The 25,966-nt window shown below is 46.7% G+C and overlaps 2 protein-coding genes and 1 long non-coding RNA gene across 8 annotated transcripts in view; 2 read left to right on the forward strand and 1 right to left on the reverse strand.

The window, feature by feature from the left end:
• The window catches only part of TLK2 (tousled like kinase 2), a 116,910-nt gene extending 104,709 nt beyond the window's left edge, over positions 1–12,201 (forward strand). For all 5 annotated transcript variants that reach the window (XM_012747380.3, XM_020281142.2, XM_012747384.3 and 2 more), the window contains 5 exons: positions 247–416; positions 1,621–1,759; positions 5,585–5,696; positions 7,216–7,323; positions 11,102–12,201. In XM_012747380.3, coding sequence (XP_012602834.1) covers positions 247–416; positions 1,621–1,759; positions 5,585–5,696; positions 7,216–7,323; positions 11,102–11,275 — 703 coding nt within the window. In that variant the 3' untranslated portion in view covers positions 11,276–12,201. The remainder of the gene's footprint in view (positions 1–246; positions 417–1,620; positions 1,760–5,584; positions 5,697–7,215; positions 7,324–11,101) is intronic.
• Positions 12,202–22,761: 10,560 nt separating this feature from the next.
• On the reverse strand, positions 22,762–24,191 carry LOC105861664 (uncharacterized). Of its 2 annotated transcripts, none has more exons than XR_001149644.3 (3): positions 24,057–24,191; positions 23,333–23,573; positions 22,762–23,203 (listed from the first exon to the last, which is right to left on the reverse strand). It is a non-coding gene; the product is annotated as an uncharacterized LOC105861664 (long non-coding RNA). The 2 variants fall into 2 exon arrangements; XR_012913096.1 differs by having other exon boundaries at positions 23,333–23,569; positions 24,057–24,166.
• The window catches only part of MRC2 (mannose receptor C-type 2), a 54,610-nt gene continuing 52,511 nt past the window's right edge, over positions 23,868–25,966 (forward strand). Inside the window, exon 1 of the mRNA XM_012747377.3 lies at positions 23,868–24,138. Within this exon, the coding sequence (XP_012602831.2) occupies positions 24,015–24,138 (124 nt within the window). The 5' untranslated portion in view covers positions 23,868–24,014. The remainder of the gene's footprint in view (positions 24,139–25,966) is intronic.

The following is a 25,966-nucleotide window of genomic DNA, read 5'->3' on the forward strand; positions in this document are numbered from 1 at the left end:
TTCAAGAAGAGGTCTGCAACAGATTCCAGTGTGGAAGGCGTAGAGGCTTTTCACTAAGTTCAGAAGCAGTTTCTTACTGTAAACCATTCAAGTATCTAATACTAAATAAAAAATAGAAGAGTATTTTAAGGAACAAGAAGAAATGAGTGAGGAGCTAATTACCAAAGTTTTCACTGGAATTGGTTTAGATAGTCTTAATCTGCTTGCTCTTATCCCATGGTTAAATGCTGGTTTATTTGTCTTTAGGTTTTGTACAGTATTAGAATACTGTGAGGGAAATGATCTGGACTTCTACCTGAAACAGCACAAATTAATGTCGGAGAAAGAGGCCCGATCCATTATCATGCAGATTGTGAATGCTTTAAAGTACTTAAATGAAATAAAACCTCCCATCATACACTATGACCTCAAACCAGGTATGTCTAACTTTCAGGAGACATTATTGGTGCCTTTCATCTTGTAAGTGACATTTCATTTTATAAAGTTAGAGAACTCGGCAGCAGCCAAGAAGTCCTGTTAGCATCTAACTTTAGATTGCCTGGGTAGGTGTGGGAAGAAGAGTCCTGGACAGGCAGCACTGAGTTTAGGAGGGTGGGTCAGGTTAAATACTCTGTAGAAACAATGCCTTTGTCTTTGGAGCTGGGGCAGTTCATGATGTCAGTCCCATAAAGAAAGAACTGTACTGGCAAGTTCAGTTTTGTTTTTTCCAATTACTCACACTACATAGCAGTTACTCTTTAGTCTTCTTTGATAAGTGCCCCCAAATTAATATTTGCATATAAGCCTCTCATTTAATTGAATTTTGAGTAATTTTCATCTTTTTGTATGCTTATCTAAATGTGGTAGTTTTCAGCAGAGAGTAGAGGGCTGTTAGACTTCTTACCTCTATATTTTGTTGATATCCTCAGCTGTGTTATAAAGTCCGCATATGTTCTATGTAGACAACTCTAATCAGCTCAGCTTGGGCTTCAGGAAGATGGTTCCCATTTACCTTCTGGTGTGGCAAAATTGTTAACTTTGCTTTACCTTTCTGGTAGCTACCTATTAAATATCACTACTGACTATTCTTTAATGTTCTAATACAATTCAGATGACTAAAAACTAATTATAATGAAGTGATTTTTTTTCTAAAGATGGCTATTTTAGTGTGATTGAATTTTCTGGCAGAGTTCAACACACTTTCCTGCCATAGGAACAGTAGGTGGTGCTGTGGTACTAGCTTTGATTCCCTTGTATGTTTTCTTTAATTCCCACCCCCACCTAAACTACTTTTCTACATAGGGTAGTTTAGAAATCCACACTGAAAGTTCAAATGAAACTTTCCCATCAGTTTTGACCAGCTTATACAAGTGATATTTTACTTTAGCCAGTTGTTTTTATTTCCAGAGCTCATAGTGGTGGTTTTGGCACATTAAGCAGGTGATTCTTGGAAAATAAAAGTTTCCAACAGACACTGAGTACTCTCCCTCAACCTCCAGAGTCCAGATTGCTTTATTTGAAAGATTTAGATGTTTGCTTCTTCATGCAAGAGTTTGAGTTCAGTTGTCTTGCATTATTACTTTGGAATTTACTCTTAATCAGTAAGTCTCTGCTTATTCATGAAGGTTTTTATCTTTTTAGGTAATATTCTTTTAGTAAATGGTACAGCGTGTGGAGAGATAAAAATTACAGATTTTGGTCTTTCCAAGATCATGGATGATGATAGCTACAATTCAGTGGATGGCATGGAGCTAACGTCACAAGGTGCTGGTACTTATTGGTAGGTATCCAGGAGGTTCTGCAGGTGATGTGGCTCTGCTGTACTGAAACACTGGTCATTTAGAATTAATTTCTGTATACTGTCTGCGAGGCAAAAATGCCATAAACCAAAGCAGACTTTCTCCCCAGATAGTTACTATTTTTTCAGCAGTTTGACTCTGTATTTCTGTTAATTTGTCTTAATTTTTTTTTTTCCTTTCTTTAAAACCTGTTGTGAGAGAGCACTTCCGTGTACGTGTTTGAGATGTAGTTTTCCTCCATAGGACTGGCCTTATAAGTCAGTAGAGAATGGGCTGCTCCTGTGGTACATATAAAGAATGGCCCCAAGTTGTTTTCATTACAAATGCAGGTCTCCCTTCATGGGTTAATGGGATGTGGGATTTGTTTCTAGAGCTGCCTGAGGATTTTTGGCCCTCAAGAACTAGGGAGTTATGAAGATCAGGATGAAAAATAACCATAGCATCAAATGAAATCTATATAGGAAAAAGTGAGCACAGTTTACCAGAAGTTTATCCATGTTTGTTAGCCATGTTTTAAAAGTTTTTGAGGCACATTTCTTCCCATCTGTTGTCACCTGTCTCCCCCCAACCACCCTACCCCATCCAGTTCTGCCTGCTAGTTCTATGACCTTTCCTATTTTTGCCTACTATTACTTTTGACAGTGAGAACAATAAAAGATACCTGGAGCGCAGGCATTGAACTTTGTGATTATAAAGGTATGTTAACAAAACTACCTTTTCCCTTTTGAGGTTGTCACACAAAGCCACATATTGGCATATGTGATTCTGAACCTGGAGAAGGTTCCATAGCACTAAAGGTGGGGTAACACAGGGTCAGATGGTCAAATCACTTATCTTTGGGATTGAAGGGCCCTGGGCCTTAGGAAAATACTATTTAGGAATGAGGGGATTTGATGAGAAAGTAGGAAAGAGGGATGTACCTTTCACAACACACTGGATTAGCCCTGCTCCCATCACTCAAATCCTGCTATAACACCATATAGCCAACACTCTGTTTGTGTTACTTCTTACTGTTTGTGGAGATAGTACCTATAGTAAAAAGTCAGTCCCTAAATTAAAACTTCAAAATTCTAGGTTTTAAATAGAAGCTACATTTACAGTGTTTATTCACTCACCATGGTGGTTATTGTGGGTTAGTGTTCCTGTCACTAAGTGATGCAAAAATATCTGCCATTGAAAATTCTGGAAGTAGGTCTATACCTCTGCTATATAAATTTACTGGAACTTGGATTTGAGCTTTATGTTTGATAGCTTGTTCTTTTTGAAAGATGTAGTTTTTTCATGTTTAAAATAGTTGCCTCATTGCTACTTAGTGCTATAATTTTCTTAGCTATAAAAATTCACCCACTAGAGTTTAAATAAAAATTATGTGATGTTTGAGATTTGCTCCAAAGTAACCTGTTGCAGGGGGGCATGGGGATTGGCCACATGTCGATAATTATTAAAGCTGGATGATACTTACTTGGGGGTTCATTTTATTCTTTCTGCTTTAGATTATATGTGTTATTTTTCATAATGAAAAGATAGGGGGCTTCTGAGAAAACTAAGTCTTATAGATGTCTATGAAGGTTTTGAAGAGTCTCTGTGCTGGTAGAAACATTCTCGTAATCACCTTCCTCAGTATGTTGTCCTCTTGGGATGACTCAGAGAGAGAAAACTAAGCCAGGAGGATATAATGCATTCTAAGTGACTATTTGCAGTATTTGGTTGTTCCAGAATTCTTCCACATTGAATACTCCTTTTAAATAAGTGACCTATAGACTGTGCCATGAGAATAATTTTTCTGTATGCAGACTGTTGATTGATGGAATATACAACTGTAGTTTTGGGGTTTGTTTTTGTTTTTGAGACAGAGTCTCACTCTGTCGCCCTGGGTAGAGTGCAGTGGTGTCACAGTAGCTCACTGCAACTTCCAACTCCTGTGCTCAAGCGATCCTTCTACCTCAGCCTCCCAGAGTGCTAGGATTAAGGCATGATCCACAGCGCTCAGCCTACAACTATGTTTTTCTTAACATAAATTTAGTGTAGCATCATAGAATTGTCATTTACTCTCCTTCCCAAAGTCCCGGATAGGAAATTATTATAGAATGCTTGTTATTTTTGGTATTATTTGGGTGAAGAATTAGTTTCATTTACAAATGGAAGAACTGAGATCTAGAAAGTAATTTGCTGGACTTGTACTATCAAGTGACGGTGTCTTTTATATTCTAAAAATTTTGCTAAATTATTATTCTGCCTTCAGATGAGTTCAGTAACTCCTATTCTTCTTGCCACTGCCACAAAAAGTTATAAATACATTAAAATGGTCATTTTATATTTGTTTTTTTTCAAAGATTATATTTAAATATATTTGAAAATAAAATCTAGAACTATAAAAACTTGGGTTCAGGGAGGTTTTAGTGGCACTTAGAACAGCTGTTCTTTTTATAAATTCTTTTCTTTTTTCTTTATTTTTATTTCTTTGCCTTTTTTCCTTCTTAGTTCTTGATATATTATTTCATTTTTCAATGTATTCTTGATAAAAGTTTTCATAATAATGAGATGATAATCTAGTTACAGGTCTTAATTATCCAAAAATGTCTCTTAAGAATAAGAAATAAGAATATGGGCGACTTCCGGGGCCCCTGCTCTTGGGGCCCCAGAACCTCGTCCACGAGTGTATAATAAAGCCACGTGGTTTGGCCCCCCTAAAAAAAAAAAAAAAAAAAAAAAAAAGAAATAAGAATATGAAATTAAACTTATTTTTATAAAAAAAAGAAAGCAAGCCTATCATCTGAAACTAAATTTGATAGAGATAGTGGATTGAAGAGGGAACATTTTCTCTCTTACCTCTTGTGGTCCCCTCCAAGCTATAAGTTTAGATTTTTATATATATTTTTATACCAAGAGCGCAGCGGGGTCCCAAATAAAGAATTCTCCACAGAAATGATTTTTCTAGCCTAAAATCTGTTATCATGAGAATTCTGCCTTCCAGCTATGCCATGGCTAAGACTCTAGGCACATTTATTTGGTTTCCTAAATGCCAAGAGGCACTTACCTTCCACACCATACAATTTGGTGTGGTTGTCTCTCCCCTAGTTTCTTTAGAGTTCCGTGGTGGGGAGGGAAGGAATTTAGATGAGGGTTGAGTTATTCTAACAACTAGTTTATTTAGCTTTTGCCACACTATTTGTTCATCTTCCAGTAAGCCTCTGATCGCTCTGGAAGTAGGAAATATAAAATATCTTCTGATAATTTGGACTTTAAAGTCACCCTTGATTATACATTGGAGCTATTTCCAGTCCAGATTTCCAAAAGAGGCTACCATAAGAAGGCAAAACAGACTCTCTCCTGAGAGATTTGTACTGTGTCCTGAATTCATTTGGACTTTTAAAACATTTATTTTAGAGATGTATCCTTTAGGCAGCATGAAAGAACCACATACCATTTCTAGTTATATTTTAATGTTTGTTGATGAAGCTATCATAAAAGGGAATGCACTTCTTTGTGTCTCTTAACCCTTTTAAAAACTTGTTAAATGACACTTATTAGGCACAAGCCTGGAAAAGGAGGCTGGGGTAAGTGAAGTGGGACTAGCAATAATATTTTTCCCTCTCAGTAAATTGAAAAATGTATTTTAATACCCTGTAAGAATATTATTTCCTCCCTAAGTTATATCTTTTTATTGACTCTCCATATAGGTCCAAGTTGACCGTTTATATTTAGATATTTCTGTATTTAACAAGGTCTTTTATTTTGTTTTTTTGTATACATCTTAGATTTATATAATCATTTTCCTAAGAATTTTTATTTCTCATTTGTCCCAGGTATTTACCACCAGAGTGTTTTGTGGTTGGGAAAGAACCACCAAAGATCTCAAATAAAGTTGACGTCTGGTCAGTGGGTGTGATCTTCTACCAGTGTCTTTATGGAAGGAAGGTAAGGGAGAAGATGGAGGCAGTAGCTTCCTTCTTGGGTGGCATGTGTGCACAGTTGCCTTGGTATGGATTAGCTTCTTGGAGTTAATCAGTGGGTTGTACAAAATGGGAATCCTGAAAGTAGTGGTTTAAAGAACAGACTTAAAAAAAATAAATAAATAAAAAAAAAAATAAAGAACAGACTTAATCATACAAGCTTTATGCATAAGCAGAAATTCTCGACCCTAGGGCACCTAATGAATTCTTCTGGGCTGTTAAAAACATGCATTTTTGCTGTTCTCCAATTATCCAGGACATGTTTTGATTCTGATAATATATATAGGGACATAACATGAAATAGTTAATTAAAATATACAGTATTCCCACAAGCCATTCTTATGGGTTTCAAGAACTGAAAGTTAAAATATCCCTACACTCTATTTCCAACCATCTCATTAGTTAAAGCTGTTATTAATGAAACCATGATTTATATTTCTATACTGGGGAGTGAGTATAGAAAGTATTCATTGTCAGTTACCTCTGATCAAGGTGACATATCATTTGAACAATAACAACCCAGGTAGTAAACTACACCAAATGAATTTGCATATATGTTTTTTTCTTGTGAGCATTTCTTCTAAATGTATATATTATTATAGGATCAATTTGTGTATTTATACTCCTTTTTCTGCTTTCAGTGTGTTTGTATGCTTCAGTGTGCCCAAGTGGGCTGTGGGCATATTCCCAAGTAGGCCATGTGGGAGTTTTGCATCTTCTTTTAATATTGTAATTATAGTCCCCTTATACCAAGCTCTTAATTCAGATTATAGCTTACTCTTTAACTTCTCCATGGTCTGTCTGTCTTTATCTTACCTCTCTAAAACAGAGACTATTCAGAATTAGTGGGGCTTAATTATTGTTTATATTCTCTGACAGTCTTACATTGTTGCTGGTAATGGTGGTAGTGGTTATCTAGAAAGAATTGTTTGAGATCTGTCGATAGATCACTGTAGAGATGACAGTAAGCTTGAACTTGTTTTAGGAGTTTATTAGAAAATGGCAATTTGGGGCACAGATGAAGCCACTAAATAACCCCAGCTCTTTTTTGTTCTCACTCTCTCCTTAACCCTCTACTCTTTTACTTCCTTTTCATCTCTTTTTATCTGTGTCTTGAGTGGGCCAGTGGCACAAATATGTATTGCTTAGGGCTCCGGGTTCACTCAGAGCAAAAGAGGTTGTTGGTTCCTGCTCTGAATCTTCCTTTTCTTTGCTGTGAGCAAAGCGTAGCAGAGCATTGTGATATGGGAGATGCTGCTTCAGGTCCCAGCTCTACCTTGACCTTGAAGTCAGACTGTGAGCAAGTTAATTAAGCTGTGCGCTCTTGCCCGCTTAATCTATAAAACCAGAGAATTAAAGATCATCTCCAGAGTTCCTTATAGCAGTTCTTAATAGATGATGTCTTCTTTCCTTGTTATTGAATTGTGTTCTCTTTAATTTTAATTGGAGGCCCACTTTTGTTTGTTTTTGTTTTCATATGTCAGCCTTTTGGCCATAACCAGTCCCAGCAAGACATTCTGCAGGAGAATACTATTCTTAAAGCTACTGAAGTGCAGTTCCCGCCAAAGCCAGTAGTAACACCTGAAGCAAAGGTAAGTTTTGACCCATTGGTCATCAGAAATGACTGCTTTGTTTTCTGTATTATTTTGGGGGGGTAATAAAGGATGAATTGTTCAATGTGAAATTCAGGAGTTATTAAAAACATTAAGATGGCATGAATTAATATTCCTGAGAACAGTAGAGACTATTGCATTTACTCTGACCACCCCATACCCAATTCTGGTAAAGGGAATGTTGATGAGTGGGTTTTTAAATCCAGAAAGGCTCACTAGATCAGGGAGGGAAAGGGAGAATAGCCTCTTTAGTAGAGAGAGACCACAGGCATGTGAAGGGTACCCAGCTTTGTCCAAAGTCAGGGGTTGTGATCAATTTGGGGAGCTAAAGGCCCACATAGAAAAAATTATATAAGAGTACCAAGACATCAAAGGGTTAAACGGCAAGTGAGTAGTAAGCAGTAAATCCTGTAGCAATTGGTGAGAGCAATACTAAAAACTCAATCGGGCAAAGGAATCATGGAATGGGAGCTGGAGAAAATGAAGCTATAAATACTCACCTCAGCCTTGCTTCGTGGATGGGTGGTAGCTACCCATAGTTTGTCCTTGCTGTGTTATCTCTTTTTATATATTAACTAGTTTTACTTAGATAGGTAGTGGTCAACCCCATTATATGCCATGATCATTCAATGTTTCTAAAGTCCTTTATAAGTCTAATCCCTTTTATCAGTGTTTGGCCTCTGCTGTTCCCTCATAGTGCAACTCTGTAAAGTAGGTTAGGAAAGAACCTCTTTTCAGGTGGTTTTGCTGACTTGTTACAGAGTAAGAATGAATAATTCCTGACTGATAACTTTCTGTCCCCCTAATTCAACAGTTCAAGTACTGCATAACCAAGAAATAAATCTGCAATGGAGAAGCCTTATAATACATTTTAAGGCAAATGCAGATTTCCTGACTATCCTGGCAGAGGGCTGGAGAGAGGCTCAGCTTTGAGACTTGGTGGACCTAATTTTTGTGTCAGCTCTGTACTCAGCACAATGTAACTTTAGGCTTTTCCTTAGCCATAAAACAAAGATAAAAACACCTTCCCTAAAAAAGTGGTTGCAGCTATAGTCTCAGCTACTCTGGAGGCTGAGGTGGGAGGATTGCTTTAGGTCAGGAGTTCCCTATAGGCTGCAATGAGCTAGATTGTGCCTGTGAATAACGACTACACCCCAGCCTGGGCAACAGTGAGACATCATCTCTTTAAAAGAAAAAAAGAGAGAGAGAGAAAGGTGGTTGTAAGGTTCGTGTGGCCAGGATAGCATCTAACAGTGGCTTCTGCAGCTGCTCTTATTACCCACACCATAGCTGCCACCCAGAATTGACACTGTGAGGGACTCAAATACCTCACAGATGTTTAATTCTCCTCATTTGTCAGGTCTTTTGAGACTATTCCTTTAGACTACTTTAGTCAAACTTTGGTGTTTATTCAATAAATAGTTGAACAAATGTTCCCAAAACTTTAGAGATGGTTAGATGGACTTGCTTTGAAAAATACAGAAGTATCTCCACATCTTTCCACTAATTATCTCCCATCTCCTTGTATTTCTCTGGTTCCTACCCTCGCCCCTCTGTCTCCTCCCACAACCAGTGTTTATTGAGTGCCCATTAAGCACTAGACACTGTTCTAGGGAATGGAGATAGAACTAAATGTGTAGCACTAAACTACATGGACCAGTTCCTGTCCTTAAGGAGCTTACATTCTACTAGGTGAGGCAAACAAAACAAAAGGTGGATACATTTCAGATGGTGATAAATGTTATGAAGAAAATAAATCAGTAAGGGGAATGGGGAGGTGGGAAGCCCTTGTTTGATGGCATGGTTAGGGAAGGCCTCTGTGATGAGTGACATGTTGTGAGCAGTGTCTTGAATGATGTGAAGGTGGGAGCCATGTGTAGGTTTGGGGGAAAAGCATTTGGAGCAGAGGAAGCAAGTGCAGCTCAGGTGTGAGAATGAGTTTGGCAGGTCCACAGAGCAGGCAGAGCAGAGGGGAGGGTGTAGAGAGGTGGCAGGGTTAGTGTGAGGAGCGCAGTTTTGGGTTTTAATCAGGGCAACTGTGCCATCTGATTGCTGTTTTAAGAACCTGCACTGGCAGCTGTGTAGAGAGCAAATTCAAGGTAAAAGAAGTATATTTGACCAGTATCCAACCCAAGATAACCTGTTTAACTCCAGTTAACACCAGTTCCATTTATTTCACTATGAAAATTTCATTTTTTTTTTTTTTTTGAGACAGAGTCTCACTTTGTTGCCCGGGCTAGAGTGAGTGCCGTGGCGTCAGCCTAGCTCACAGCAACCTCAAACTCCTGGGCTCAAGCAATCCTCCTGCCTCAGCCTCCCGAGTAGCTGGGACTACAGGCATGCGCCGCCATGCCCGGCTAATTTTTTCTATATATATTAATTGGCCAATTAATTTCTTTCTATTTCTAGTAGAGACGGGGTCTCGCTCTTGCTCAGACTGGTTTTGAACTCCTGACCCAGAGTGCTAGGATTACAGGCGTGAGCCACCACGCCCGGCTGAAAATTTCATTTTTAAAGGCCAAGGATCATTATGTTAATTTCTTTGAATTTGTTTTTATCTTCCAAATGCTTTAACCAAGCCAGTACCTATAAGCATCTTTGTTTTTTAAAAACCAGGATTGGTATTATACTTTTATGTTTTGTTAATCAAACAAGGGAAAACAACAAAATCAATAGCTTGTTTCATGTTTTAGATTTTGTTTTAAATAAACTTTGCTTTTAGAGGAGTTTAGGTTCACAGCAAAATTGAGCAGGAAGTACAGAGCGTTTCTATATATACCTCCTGCCCCATGTACAACCCCCATCAACATCCGCCATCACAGTGGCACACGTGTGACAGTTGGTGAAGCTGCCTGCGCTGACACATCATCACCCTGGTGTAAAGTGTGGACGTTATGTGATGATGATGTTTTATATTTTTAAAAATTGATTTGTATATTTAAAATAGTTATAACTTTGATTAAATAGAACTATCTAGTTAAAAAAAATAAGAAGGAAACCAGAAAAGACAGATAATCTATATAAGGGTCTTTATGATAAGAGTTGCAGAAACTAAGACTACATAGCCTTTCATACCTTGTACAAAGGAAACCTCCATGTTGGTAGTACATTTGAATTCCATATCAAACCCCACGTACACTTTTTTTATGCCTGTTGTATTCATAGGGATGCAAGTCCTGTTCAGGTTTCCCTTTACTACTTAGGGTATGTACCTGGTCATTTGCTTAATGACCTTTCAGGGTAGAATGAGATACAGAGAGAAGTCATTTCATGACCTGTGACATGTCGTACTGTTAGGCATTATTGGTCTCCTTATGCTGCCTGTAATGGTAGTTTATTGTTAGAATTTCCACTTCTCAGAAAGTTCACTTGAAGCCATGGTTTATAGATGCAGGACCATGAAATCAGACTGTTCCCATCCAAACCAGCCAAGGCAAAGAAATTTTTTTGTTGTTATTGGCCTTAATGCTTTGGGGGTAGGAGTATTCAGAGGCCATTGCCCTATTCTCCCCAGCTTCAGGAATGGCTTAGCTTCCTGTCTGGGAGGGAGCAGTGGTAGCAGAGAGGTACTGCTGCTGGTGCATCTCCCCCTTTGTCGTCGTTGGGTCTGCCTGGTGGTCTCTGGGAGAGGCCCTAAGCTCGATCTCTTTTGGAGATGTTTGCTCTGGGCCCTGGCAGCTGATACTGAGCCTCAGGCTTCCCTCTGAGGGAAGAAGATTATCTGCTTCAGTCTTCTTCAAGAAACTCTTCTTTGCAGGCATTTATTCGACGATGCTTGGCCTACCGAAAGGAGGACCGCATCGATGTCCAGCAGTTGGCCTGTGACCCCTACTTGCTGCCTCACATCCGAAAGTCGGTTTCCACAAGTAGCCCTGCTGGAGCTGCTATTGCATCAACCTCTGGGGCATCCAATAACAGTTCTTCAAATTGAGACCGACTCTAAGGCCACAAACTGTTCAACATACACAAAGTGGACAAATGGCATTCAGCAGCGGGTTTGGAACATAGCGAATCCAAATGGATCTCATGAAACCTGTACCAGGTGCTTTTATTTTCTTGCTTTTTTCCCATCCATAGAGCATGACAGCATCGATTCTCATTGAGGAGAAACCTTGGGCAGCTCTGGCCAGGCCTCATAGGAAAAGGCCCCGCCCGAGGTTCCGGCGTCAACGGCCACCGTGTGTGGCTGCTCTGAGTGAGGAAAAAATTAAAAAAGAAAAACTGGTTCCATGTACTGTGAACTTGAAAACATGCAGACTCAGGGGGGTCCCTGATGCAATGCTTCAGATGAAGAATGTGGACTTGAAAATACAGACTGGGCTAGTCCAGTGTCTATATTTAAACTTGTTCTTTTCTTTTAATAAAGTTTAGGTAACATCTCCTGAAAAGCTTGTAGCACAAAGGCTCAGCTGGGGATGGTGTTTGACTTCGGAGGAAAAAAGTTGCTATTGCCCGTTAAAGGCACTAGAGTTAGTGTTTTATCCCTAAATAATTTCAATTTTTAAAAACATGCAGCTTCCCTCCCCCCTTTTTTATTTTTGAAAGAATACATTTGGTCATAAAGTGAAACCCGTATTAGCAAGTACGTGGCAATGTTCATTCCAATCAGATGCAGCTTTCTCCTCCGTCTGGTCTCCTGTTTGCAATTGCTTCCCTCATCTCAGTAGGGAAAAAATTGAGTGGGAGTACTGAGATGTGTGGGTTTCTGCCATTGGACAAAGAATGAGGTTAGAAGACTGCAGCTTGGAGTCTCTCTAGGTTTTCAACTATTTCTTCACAATTTGAACACTTGACGGTTGTCCCTTTTAATTTATTTGAAGTGCTATTTTTTTAAATAAAGGTTCATCTGTCCATGCAGTCCTCTTGGATTCTCTGAATGTAGTAACTATCGCAACTATTCCAAAGGTAGGCAGAAAATGGGCTGGGGAGCCAGACGCTCCAGGGATCAGTCGTTCCTACCCCCAGTCTTTGTGTGCTTGCTAAATGGTGTACCTTTCCTGTTAACCACATTATTAAAACTTGATCAGCACGTAAGTTTTCCTCTGTTAGATCTTTTGGCAGGAAACAATCTTACCCCCAACCCTCTAAATTTTGTGGGTGTGTGGTGGGTTGTGTGTGTGTGCATGTACACACACACACTTTGTCTAACTCAGCTTAATACAGTCAATCAAGTGGAATTAAAAAATCTCAAGAGAAATAGGTGTTCAAATATGAACATTCTTTTGGAACTAATTTCTTTTTAAAATTTAGTTGTTTCTGAGATGTATGATCAACTGAAGATGGAGCTGAAATGGGAGACGTATGGCCCCATCATGCCCTTGAAACAGCAAAGCACTCGGCAGTAGAGAGGGAAGGAGGCCAGAGCCTGAACATGTGGTAGCCAGCTTGGAATGTTACTGACATATGTGGCAAGAGGACTCAGCCAGAAATATTTAAAGATGTAGCATTCAGGCATGCGAGCTGGGCAGGGGAGGGAGTCAGGAAGCGTAGAAAGCTCTCAAATAACTCATGACTCTAGTGTTTCTTTTACATGTGAAATATGTCACTGGTGACACATTTTCTGGGGACCTTCGTTTATTTTGTGGACCTGCCTCACTCTCCTCAGTATCAGGCAATCTCAAGGGAAGATGGAGTGTTTCAAACTGGAGAGAAGTTCGTGGGTAGGTATTGTCCTGTGAAACTCTGAACAGAAGGAAGTCTGCCCCATAAGCCTTGGAGCCCACAGCTTTCTAGAACTATTTTGTTGCAATATATATTTACATACATGCACACATATGTACATACAGATAACGCGTATGTGTGTGTGTGTGTATAGTACCTTTTAAAAAAAAAAGAAACCACTGCCTTCAAGCTGCTAAGTAAAGTACCCATAAGGTCTCCCAGGTTGATCAGGGTGTGGAAAGGATGGTGTCTGTGTAACAAGGAAATGGCTGAAGCGGAGACCATGTTGAAACCTATTCAAAATAATTAAGTTATATTCCTTTTATTAACCTCTCTAATGGTTTTTTACATTGCTGACTTTTAAACTTTAATTTTTAAACTTTTTTTTTTTTTTTTTTTTGAGACAGTCTCACTCTGTTGCCTGGGCTAGAGTGCTATGGCGTCAGCCTAGCTCACAGCAACCTCAAACTCCTGGGCTCAGGCGATCCTTCTGCCTCAGCCTCCTGAGTAGCTGGGACTACTGGCATGTGCCACAATGCCCGGCTACTTTTTTCTATATATTTTTTAGTTGACCAATTAATTTCTTTCTATTTTTAGTAGAGACGCGGTCTCGCTCTTGCTCAGGCTGGTTTCGAACTCCTGACCTTGAGTGATCCACCCGCCTCAGCCCCTCAGAGTGCTAGGATTACAGGCGTGAGCCACTGCATGCCCGGCCTAAACTTTTTTTTTAACATTGAAAAAAATGCTACACCTTAAGCCTTCTAACTTCCTGTCTCCTTTTTTCACATGGGCTTACAAGTGAAGCTACAGGACTTCATTTGTGGATCTGCCTTTTCTACACTTATCCTAAAGAAGGGATGCCCTCTTCCCTTGCTTTTTTTAGGTCTGGGGTCTGGTTGGAGTTGACTGGGCTTATTTGAGTCTGGGCAAGACCACTTTTCCACTGCCACTGCATGACAAGCCCTGGAGAACATGCAGAGCATTGGCCTTTTCTAATCGTCTTTTTTTTTTTTTTTAATCCTAAGATCAACTCCTGCCAGATCTTCTCTAATCTTTTAAGAAGCCAGTGAAATCACTAAATAGGGTTCTTCCATGACATATTTTGTTAATATGGGTTTCACTTTCTCCAAGAATAGTCCCTTATTCCCACAGTGTTGATTTACTTTACACAATGACAATATGTATTAATTTGTAATTAAACCCAGCCAGACTGTTTTGGCCTATCCCAATGGGGGAGGGAGGGAGGGAGGAAGGTTATTAAAATAAGTTTTAAGAAGTGAACTTCTAAGCCTCTTGATTTGACTCTAGATCTCCAGCTCCAAACAAACAAGGGCCTCTACCATCCAGGTGTTGGTGGGGGCATCCTGACAACCGGCTGAGTCCCTGTGGACATTGCAGGCATGATGGGAATGTATTGATTCACGCAACACCTTTGTACCTCACACGTGCCAAGAACTTCATTTGTTGGTGGCAGTACAGCAGTGAATAGGATAGGGAAGGCCTAGGAGGGAAAGAATTGGGCTCTTCACTGTGAGACCGGCAGCTTAACATGGAGACTCGCCCAGAAGAGCTGTATGCACCCACTTCTGTGGTGGACCAGGACGTGTCAGCTATCTGAAAAATGGGGTCTGTCTACCTCCTTGCCTCTCTGAAAAATGGGGTCTGTCTACCTCCTTGCCTCTCGTCTGGAAAGGACAGGTTTTCTTCTAGCTGAGAAGATTAGCAGTCAAGGAGCTCTTGTGTTTCTTAATTTAGAAAATAGCTCTCTTTAAACATAGTTATCTCTTACAATCCTAGAGCTAGAGGCAAGCATTGGGTCCAGCTCCTTGCTTCTAAGAAGGCAAAGTTTTACAAATAACTTGACCCACTTTAGTGTTTTATTTGCTTTTTCCTTTCTGAGGCTCTTTCTTCTCTTACTACATCATTCTAATTGCTCAAGCTATCTGTTTTCCTTTCTAAGGTAGAATCATGGAGAAGAGCCTAGTCTTTAGGGTCTGGGTTCAGATCCCATCTCGAAAGCTTCAGAGATATCTCCTTGCCTTGTGGGAGTAAGGAGTAGAGATAAGATATGTAAAGTACCCTGACACATAAGAGGGGAATAAAAAAAGGTGGTTTAAGAAAGGTCACAGATCGATCACTTGGCCTTTTGGCTAAGATCGAGTGTAGAAAGATCATAGGTCATAGAAGAGTTGGTCCTGGAGCCTCAAGTTCACTGGTTTGCAGTTCAGAGCTTTCTACTCACCAGATGCAGACCTTTGGAGAGACTGCCCCTCTCAGTCTCAACCTCTTGAGACGCCATATCTACCTGTGGGCCAGCAGGTCTCTTACCCTGGCTCCAAGACTGCTTCGGGCTGGGAGAAGCATCTGCATCACCTGGGAGCTGGTTAGAAAGGCACATAGACCCCTCCCTGTCCCCGCTGAGTCAAAGCTGAAGGGGTGGGGTCTAACAATCTGTTTTTGCCCTCCAGGTGATGCTGATGCAGGCTCACGTTTGAGAACACAGCTGTAGCCTATCTGACTCCCAGGTGGGATGAGCACTGAAGGTTACCAGTCCACCTTCCTGCCAGCCAGCCACGTGATAAGGGTGGGGTCATCGGAGAGGGTGGCTGTCAGCTGGAAGACTGAGAGGACTCTTATTTTCTACGCTGGAAATAAAAATCTCTCTTCAGCTCTGGGCTGTCCTAGGACTGATGTCATACATATGCTGCCTTTATGGGGAGCACCAGGAAGGCCCCTACAACTCTTCCCTTACTTAGATCCCTGACAGTCACTCTTTGGGGTAAAGCTTCTCCCCCTTGGCCTTCTCTTAAGATGTATAACAACTATTTATCACATTTTCCTTTCACCTGAGGGGCCCTGGCTGTAGGAGAGCGCTAGCTGAGACCTGGGTCTGCTTCTCTTAGGATGAGGAGGAGAGCAGGAGGCTGGACTGCAGCCCTTGGGAAGGGGTTGGGGAGGGCAGGGAAGGGTTAAAAAGGGAGTGGTCAGGGACTCTGGCTGCTGTGAGCTCTGTGGGTGGGTTGGGGGAACCTGCCCCAGGCTGGGAAAACAGGCAGGCCTGGGAGCAGGTCTGGGACTTGGTGGGGGCAGGGAACACAAGAGTGCTATTGTGCTGGGGGGAGCTCAGCAGGGGCCAAGATGAAGGGGTGTGTGTGTGTGTGTGTGTGTGTGTGTGTGTCTCAATGGGCTAGAGACCCTGTGGTGAGTGGGGTCAGAGAGCAGCCCTGACTAACTCCTGGGTGTGGAGGGAAGTGCCAGGCAAGAGCTATGCTGTCCTCAGCCTTGTTGGCCTTGAGAGCAGCCTGCAACTGCGGTGGCCTCCTGTGCTGTCCAAGCCTTCTCACCCTGGAGGCCACTTAGGGAGGGAGCAGAGGGCACTGTCAGCAAAGGGAGTGGCTCTAGCACTTGTGCTTGGCAAAGGAGTTTCTCAGCTAGGGTCTTCACAGCCCAGGCATACAGAAGGTAGGGGCAGCTTGCTGACTCTACATGAGGAAACAGGCCCAGAAAGGTTTGGTGACCACCAGTGGGTGGAGTAAGTGATTGGGGAGGGGACTAACTGTAGGCTTGAACATTTTGTGAGATCAGTTCTCTGAGTGCCATCTTTAGGCAGAGGCTGCTGTAGGTGATGTGGCACTTGGCCCCCACTCCCTGGGCTCCCTTCACTGTGGCCTCCCCTTCCTCGTGGCTGGTAGCCCTTTGAAATCTACTTGGATACCCTGCTGGTCTGGACAGCCACCCTGCCTCCCCAGGAAGTGAACTTGGGTGGGCAAATGGGGGTGTGGTTTCACAAAGCATCAGTGCTGCAGGTCCCCTGAGCCATCTGACCTGTCACACTTATAGATGAGGAAGCCATAATCCTGTCCTGCCTCAAAGAAACTATATTCCTGCTCCTAAGTGTCCCAATGGATAAGGTAGAATCAGACCCTTGGCCTGGACTTCCTGGAGGTTGTTGTAAGGCTTGAAGGGGGTGGGAGGATAAAACAGGGTGAGGCTCATGTCACAGTGTCCCCTGTAGAGATGTCCATAGGACATAGAAGGCCTCCCTAGGGTGGGCCTTGGCCCATCATAAAGTCAAAACTTGTGCCCCTCAGCCCGGCTCCCATGCCCTCAGAAGGGCATGCCACTGGGAAGCATGACAAGGAAGGTCTTTCCCTCAAATTAATTTGAGGAGCCATTTCTCCTTCCCAACTACAGATGTTCAGAGCCCTACCCACAGCCTGAACACCAGCACTGCTCCTCAGGCGTCCCCCTGTCCAAGTCAACTAGACAAAACTTGCCCAGGTATGGCTTCGTAGAACAAGATAACAGTAGAGCCCTGAGTGGGGTCTCCGTTCAGGTCACAACTCTGCCACTTATCGTGTGACCTTGGGCCAGCACTCAGTCTGAGCTAGTTGCTTCGTCTGGAAGCTTCATGCATTCACTCTGAACACATTGAGAGCCTCTGTGAACATGCTGGTGGGCTCTGTGGGAGATAAAAAGGCACATTGACTTGGCTTCTGCTTTGAGGAAGCTTTTAGTTGGGAATTTAAATGTCAGCTGGGAGGTGGTCAGTTCTGTAAGAGCGAGTTGAGTCCCTGGGGATTGAGAGGTGGGGTTGCGTTGGGCCTTGAAGGATGGGCAGAATGAATTAGGATGAGGAAGAAAGGGTGCTTGCAGCCGAAAGTCCTTCATACCCTCACAGATAAACAGTGTTTGTCCCTCCAGGGCCCCTCCGTGCTCTCACACATCCAGTCCTCTGCAAATGCTGTTTGATTGCCTTGGCCATCTGACCATCTTGGAAAACTCAGCTCTTGAGTCACCTCCATCCTGTCTTCCTTTGGGTTCTCACAGCACCTTGTACGTCTCTCCGTTATTTTACCCACTTTACTGTGTTGTTGCAGTGTGAGCTGGCCCCGGGGAGCCCAGGGCCTGGTTGAAGGAATGACAAGTAGTGTGGCCTGCTGGGGTGGTGCCTGTGAAGGGGAAGTGGGTTCAGACAGGTGGCCGAGGAGGAGCACGGGGGCAGCGTGTCAGGTGCAGAGCCTCAGTCCGGGTGAGCAGGCCAGAGCTGGGCATGGGTGGCCGGGGAGCCTGGGCGGCTCATGCCAGGTTCTCAATAGCCATATTTTTCAGATTTGTTTAATACACTTAACGTTTCCACCCCATACATATTCCACAGCATAGCACTTAACTCATGTGCAATGCATCATGATATTTACTGTTTTATTTCATTTTTTTTTTAAGGACAACTTTTATATTTCATTTTTTAAATGCTAGAGAACACTGGGAGGCTGTGGAAGGTGGGCTCGTGTGTTGGGGGTGGTGGGCTGGCCAGGCTCTATTCCTGTTTTCATCCAGGCTCTATTCCACCAGAGGCCTAGGGAGGGATGGATATGGGGAGGTTCTGCATCAGGTTCTGTGTCTGCAAAGCCTGGCCTTCCTCTGACCAAGGTCAGTGAGAGCCACAGACAGCTGTTGGCAGGGACTGGGCCCAGCCTTGCTTTGGAGGTTCAAGAACTGAGACTAGAGGAACCTCCCCTGCCTGTCCTGCCTGAGCAGTGGAGATGCAGTCAAGGGTCGGGAGCAGCCCAGATGACATCGTGAAGAGGGAGGGGGATGCAGAAGCTGCCAGCCCAGCCAGAGCCATGTCCCTGGAGAAGACCTGGACTCCTGATTCAGCCCCATCCTTAGTGCAGGGACAGGCTCAGAGGCACTGCAGCTCTCAGTCGGGGGGGGGGGGGGCAGGCATCAGCGTAGGTGCCAGAGACTCAGCAAGGTCTCCAACTTGGTCCAGGGGTCAGATGCCAAGATGGTATCCGCTGTACTGAATCGATACTGAGAAATGGCTCTCTTTCCAGCATTGACCGATGGTCAGATGGCAACAGGCACTGGGGGTCTGCTGATTTCATCAGAATCAATTTAACAAAAGGAGCACAGACTTTGGAGCCAGAGACCTGAGTTAGAATCCTGGCTTTGAGACCTGCACAAATTACTTCAGCTGTCTTGGAGCTCACAATTCTTGTAAGGGGGAGGAGGGGGCGAGAGGCCCTTGTAGAGCAGACAGGGTGATGTGACGTCCCTTTCCTCACTTCCTCTCCCATGCACTGGCTGGGTAGGGCAGTAGAAAGTTCTGGGGACTACACCCCACTCAACCACAACTGGTTCTTCTTCAGCTCAGCTCAGGGCTTCCCTCTTTTCCTTACTGTGGTGCCTCAGGCCAGCCTCTGCCCCTCTCTGAACACCCATTAGCCAGCTTGCTCCTGATCCGTTTGAGCCTCCCAAGGGGAAACAGGAGCCAGTGAGTGTGTGAGAGACAGTAGTCCTTCTGCCTGCAGCGCCCTGCTGGCTGGCTCACATTACTGTGGGGGTTCCTCCAAGTGGGAGTGGCTGTCCAGACTCTAGACTCAAGGAGAGGAAGCCTGCACTTCCTGCATGTTGGAGGGGGATGTAATTATCTCTTATCCTTGCAGAGAGAAAAGGCTTGGGGTTGTAGTCCCTTGAGAGGAACAGTGTTCTGATATAGGCCTTGGGCTAAAAGTGAGTGGGTGCAGACTCAGAGGCTTTCCTAGGGCAGGAGAGCCCTTCTAGGTGTTCTCCACAGATGGGAAAAGTGGCAGAACCTAGGGAAAGTGGGCAGGACCTACCTCAGGTTATATCTGTGGCCGTGATGGGCTGCACCAGTCAAGAGAACAGATCAGCCATAAAATTCCCCAGTAAAGTGGATGCAGGAGAAATAGTTCTTTTACGTTTAACTGACTTTCCCGAGCTTGCGTAACCTGGAAGGCAAACCTTGAAATTTGGGTTTGTCTGAATACTAAACCTGCCTTCTTCCTCCCCTCTTTAGCCCAGTCCCTTCTGTGGGCCCCAGTGCTGCAGTGAGGGTGCAGCGACTTGGAGATGGGTAGGTTGCCTGAGTGGAGGCCTGGGGCTTTGAGATACAGGAGCCAGGAAGGAGAGAGGGTGGATCCACTCAGGCCAGCCCGGTGCTTGGGCAGACCTCCCTCCTGGCTTGGAGAGGGTACAGGGTGGGACAAGTCCTACACGTCTCTTTGGGGTCACACCCCCTTCCCATGTCGCCTCAGGTAACTGCTGGCCAAATCTTTCCTGTTTTTAGCCTCCTACTCTACCTGGCCACCAGGTTGCAGTCTCCTTCCTTAAGCTTCTGTTGTAGGCCTGGCCTGCTAGGGAGGCTCTGCTCCTCCGGCACCCTCTGTCTGGAGAGGCTGCTCAGGGGCAGAACCAGGGAAGAGCAGGCGCATGTGAGAGGAACCCTAAGTACAGGGAGTAATGACACCAAAACTTGGACTTCAAAGGGCACCTGAGACTCAGAAGGGAAGTGACTTGCTGGAGGACATGTAGCTAGTGAGTGGCAAAGCCAGAACTCCCACTGACCTCCATTCCCTAGGCCTGGACTCATCCCACTGCCCCTACTGGGCTGTTTATGGACTTGCATTTATTAGCCAGCTGAAGCGAGCCTCAAGTCACTTCTAATTGGATTAGTTTACACTTCAGGCTACCATTTGTGTACACTGTTAAAGAGATGTTCAGACAATGAGGGGAGGTTATATTGTCTTCTCAGGCAAAGTAAAACAACCAATGTTGCAATCCCGACAAAACTGGCCTGGGAAGGCTGGTCACAGTGGCTCACACCTACAGTCCCAGCATTTTGGGAGTCCAAAGTAGGAGGATCACTTGAGGCTAGGAGTTTGAGACCAGCCTGAGCAACATAGCGAAACTCCATCTCTACAAAAAATGTAAAAGTTATAATCCGGTGTGGTGGTGCGTGCCTGTAGTTCCATCTACTTGGGAGGCTGGGGTGGGAGGATCACTTGAGCCCAGGAACCTGAGGTTACAGTGAGCTATGATTGTGCCACTGCACTCCAGTCTGGACAACAGAGTGAGACCCTGTCTCTAGAAAGCAAACAAACAAACTGACCTGTGAAGAAAGATCCAATGGGCAGTGCAGGGGTGGGAGCAGAGGAGGGGAGGCAGATAGGGTGAAGGGCAGGGAATAAGGGAGACACCCTGATGTCCAAATGGCAAAGGAAGGCGAGCAGCGAGGGACCACATGCCCTGAATATCTGCGTTGATCCATTTAAATCTCAAGACAAGGTAGGAATTGTTCCACTTACAAGAATTGTGAGCTCCAATACAGCTGAAGTAATTTGTGCAGGTCTCAAAGCCAGGATTCTAACTCAGATCTCTGGCTCCAAAGTCTGTGCTCCTTCTCTTAAATTGATTCTGATGAAATCAGCAGACCCCCCAGTGCCTGTTGCCGTCTGACCATCGGTCAATGCTGGAAAGAGAGCCATTTCTCAGTATCGATTCACTACAGCAGATATCATCTTGGCATCTGACCCCTGGACCAAGTTGGAGACCTTGCTGAGTCTCTGGCACCTACGCTGATGCCGGCCTGGCACGTAGTAGGCCCTCAGGAAATAGCTGTTCAACTGAGCTTCATCAGGGACGGTGAGGACACCATGGGCACAGGACGCTGGCCCTTCTTTGGAAGCAGATGAGGGTCTGGGTGCTGTGAGGGGTTCCCAGAAGGCCCCAGCCCTCTCACAACACCCAGCATCCTACAGACTGTAGCCGCGTCCCGTCAACCCTGAGCCTGCACAGGATCTTTAGGCAGCGGGGGACCGGGCTGGATTCTCCATAGGGAGAACTGTCCAGATGTGGCCCTGCTCTCCGCCCCCCAGGTCAAGATCTAAGACAGTTGGCGGCGTCAGCCGTGGGCTTAGACTATCAGCAGAATACAGTGTGTGACCCTGTCATGCTGGATCAGGAAGTGTCACCTCAACAGAGACAAGAACAGGGCATCGGAGGCTTGAACAAATGTCTGTTCCAGCTAGCACGGCGCACTTTTGTGCTCCTCACCCTTGAATGGAGTCTTCTCTGCCTGGAGTACAGCAAAAATTTGTTTATTTTTGCCACTAAAGGAAAGTTTTCTAGGGCGGCAACTGTGTTTGCCCGGCTTTGTCTCACCAGCAGCGAGCACAGGGCTACAGCTGCTGCTCACTGAATGGGTGGGTGCGGAGAGCAGCGGAGAGCAGTGCGCACCTACCGCGTGCGGGGCCACAGCGGACCGGATGCTGGCAAACGGTGGGCTCTGCACCGGGTCATGCTCTAGTGCTGTCAGGGAGTTGCCTTCTGCCCTGCCAGTGGGGGAAACGCCAAAACCTACTCAGGCTGGTGGGGAAGCGAGGCTCCAGCCCTTTTCCAGAGGAAGAAGTATCCTGTGTTTTGGCTGTTCCGACAGGGAGAGAGAACAGTTTGGCTGGAGCTGGCAAATCCTCACGTCCCTTGGAGATAACAGGACTGTGAGAAAGGGGAGGCCTGGAGGAGGATCTTCGAGGCAGCCCCAGCACAGCCAGGCGCATGCAAAGCACTGGGATCCCAGGACATGCCACACCAAGAAGACGTCCTGAGGGGCAGTGAAGCAGCAGTCACTGAAAGGGACCTGGCCGTGTCAGACCTGCCCAAGCTACCCATGGAGTGCCACGGACTTGTTCAGCCTGGCTGTCAGTCATGTTTCAGGGCCAAAGTGTGACTAGTGGGACTGTTTCCAGGGACTGTAGGGGATTTCAGAGGGTGCTTGCTTTGCAGCCCTGCAACCTTGGGACTATTTACCAAGAATCTCAGCCTGGCAAAGATGGGAAGAGATAAGTGAGCATCTCTGGCCCAATACCCACATTGCAGAGATAGGGAAGTATTTACCCGGGCAATAAAAAAGAAAAAAAAATGAATTATTTCCCAAAAAAAGTGGACAGCACAGGAGACAATAAAATTTATATTACATTCATAGTGTTTTTATTTGATTACTCTTGGTAGAAGAGCACGAGTCTTTCTTTGAACTTGAGGTCAGTAAATGTCTCAGTCCTGCTCTAAGACCAGAGAAATGGCTTTTCCAAGGTCGCTCAGGGAATCAGCAGTAGAGGTGGGGCTGGACTCCCAGCATCCTGACTCCTGACCCAGCGCTCTGCGCTGCAGTGACCTGTTGCATAATACTGAATAACAGCGGATTGTCTTCTCTTTTATGAAATTTCCATTTGGTCCTTTGCTACCGGCCAGCAGTCCAGTTGGTGGGAGTGATGATGTCGGTCTTCTGGGACAGCCGGTGGACAGATTTGCCCCAGGTTTCTGGATGCAGCTCCAACTAGCAAAAATGTTACACTCCTTCTGCGCCAGGGGCACTGACACGGGGGTCATGCAAATGCTAAAACAAGACGTGCAAGAACTGTTTGCGTTCCGCACACGGAACAGGGGCCCTGCCTTCCCCTCCCCCAATCTTTGCCTTGGTGGCCAAGCACTGGGCTCCGCCCCTTCCCCACAAGCCCGCGAGTACCCCTGGGCATGGAGGTAGCAGATGCTCAGTGGCCAGGGACCTCGGCAGAAAGGCGGGATGGTGGGGGCGTGATGGTGGCCCCGGTCTGGCCACCTGGGTCAGCCACAAGCCCTCGCCCCCGGCCGACCCGGCCTCGCAGCCCAGGTCCCACCACGCCGCCGGGAAGCGTGCGGAAAGTTTTGCAGTTGCTTGCCTGCCCGCGCCAGCCGGGGAGCTGTGACGCAGCGTCTGGGGCTCCTGGCTGGGACAGACAAGAGAGGGAAGGCGAGGTGGGGAGAGATTGGGAAACTGCAGCGAGAGAAAGCGCGCACTCTGCGGTCCTCTTGACCTCGCGGATCCTCCTTTCCCGCCACCCCCTTCCCTCCCTCCAGACGCTGTCTCTCCGGCCCAGTCCCCAGCCCAGCGCCGGCCGCGCCTCCGCCCCTTCCCCTCCCACGCTGCCCGCTTCCCTTCCCCTCTGCCCCTCAAACCCTCCTCCCGGGTTCTGCGCTCCTCCCTCCGCCCTCCCTCCGCCCGGCCTGCCTCCTCCCTCCTCCTCTCCGGGAGGCATCACTTCGTCCCGACCCGGAGCAGGACGCGAGCCCCTCGCGGGCGGTCATCACAGCCCAGCGCCGGGGCTGCCACCGCGCGCCGCGCCCGTGCGCCCTCGGTCCCCGCGTCCGCCGAGCGCCGTGCCGCGGGGATGGGGCCCGGCCGGCCGGCCCCAGCGCCCTGGCCTCGTCACCTGCTGCGCTGCGCCCTGCTCCTCGGGGGCCTGCACCTCGGCCGCCCCGGCGCCCCCGGGGACGCCGCCGCCGCCCTCCAGGGTAAGGCGCTGCCAACTTGGCCAACTTCGGGGGCCGGGCGGGGGGAGCGCCGGCGGCGGGCCCCTCCCGACTCTTCCCTCCCTCCCCTCCCCTCTCCTCCTGAAGCGTGTGTGCGTGTGGTGTGTGTGACTGGGTTTTTAAAAATCGTCTCCGCTTTTCTGCAAGCGGGGGAGGAGAGGGGAGGAGGAGCGCGCCTGGAGGTGGGGGAGGACCTGAGTGGAACCAGATGTGGCAGGCGGCGGGGGAGGGGAGCGGGGGCTCGAGCGGCCTCGGAGGAAGCGGGTGGGCTCGGAGGACCCCGCGCCGGCCCCGGACCACCCCGCGGCGGCCCGCCCTCGGCCGGGGACCCGCGGGGCGCCGGGGAAGCCGAGGCTCCAGCCGGGGGTCTCGGGCCGGTCTCCAGGCTGTGCCGAGGATGACGCGGTATTATTGTTTGGAACTGCGCGTGAGGGTTCGCTCCCCTCCCTGGCATCCCGGGGTGTTTATATTTTCTTTTCCACACCAAGTCTTCAAGGACAGCTTGTGGCGCGCGGCATCCTCACCGCCTGAGCGGAGCTCTGTGAGGCAGTTTGTGCCACCAGGACACGGCAACTGGCCGGGCGCCGCGTGCGTGTGCGCGCGTGTGTGCGTGTGCGTGCGTGCGCGCGTGTCTGATTGTAGTGCGGGCAGCCCTGGTCAGACTGGCGGCCCTGCAGAGTGGACGGATCTTGAGCGGCAAAAGAGCTGCTAAAGATGCAAAAACCGAACCATCAGAAAACAACACAAACAAAAACCTCCAAAACTGTGCCGTTCCCTTCCTGCTGCTTATTCAGGGGGTGACAACGAAGTGTGAGGACAGACAGATCCCTCGCCAGGACTGAGAGTGAAAGGGAAAGATCTGCTTCCTGGGGGGCTTTGGGTAAAAGCTGGGGTCACCAAGGAGGGTGGTGACTGTGGCTCCAGCGCTGGGCCCTGCTGGGTCTTGCTTTGTTTCATTTGGGGTTGGGGGTGAGTGAGAGGGGACAGTCAGAGCACTGTTTGCAGTTTTCTGCAAGGACCAGACAGCCCCCTGGAGAGTCTGGGGCCTCCAGCCTGGCCAGTGCCTGCTGGGTTGGCCTGGTGTGACGTAGGCACAAGACACACATCTGCCAGATGAGAAAGGTGGGGCCAGGGTGACCCACATTCACACCAAGTAGAGCCCCCAGAAGAATTCGTGACCTACCTGGAATTGAATGTTGGACAAACACAAACCAAGTGGTGACTCCCTGCAGCTACCCAGCTGTCCCAGACTCCCCCTGCTTCCCTGCACTCCTGCCCCTGGCTGGCTCTTCTGTGAAGGACCTCAGGAGGCAGGCAGGGTGGAGGGGTGGAGGACCATGGCTATTCCAAGAGCCCCAGAGTGCATTTTAAAGCCAGGCCCTGGGAGAGAGTCGTGGCCAGAGTGCTGACTTGCTGACTCGGCCTTTCCCCCCACTGTGGAACTTGACGGGGAGCTAGAAGTGCCTGGTGAGAGGCCCAACCAGGGAGGACGAGGATGCCTGGAGTGTCCCCTCTGCCTACTGGCCTCTGCGCCCTGCCCTCCCTGGGGCTGTGCCTCCCGCAGTGGCATTGCATTGACCACATCCGGAGGAAGCCAAGGTCTGGGTAGGGTGGGGTAGGTGGGGGTCTCCACAGCAGCAGTCGAGCAGGAGGACGAGCTTGCTGCCGGCACTTTCCTTGCAGGGACTGTCCCCTCTGCTCGGGCCCCCACCCTGCCAGCTTCCACTGGGCCCTCCTCTGTGAAGCCTGTTCAGAGCCTCTGGGCCAAATGCCTTGCGTGAAGAGCCCTCATCCCTTTGAACCTGACGAC

The sequence above is a fragment of the Microcebus murinus genome, chromosome 18 (assembly GCF_040939455.1).
Source record: "Microcebus murinus isolate Inina chromosome 18, M.murinus_Inina_mat1.0, whole genome shotgun sequence".
NCBI lineage: Eukaryota > Metazoa > Chordata > Mammalia > Primates > Cheirogaleidae > Microcebus > Microcebus murinus.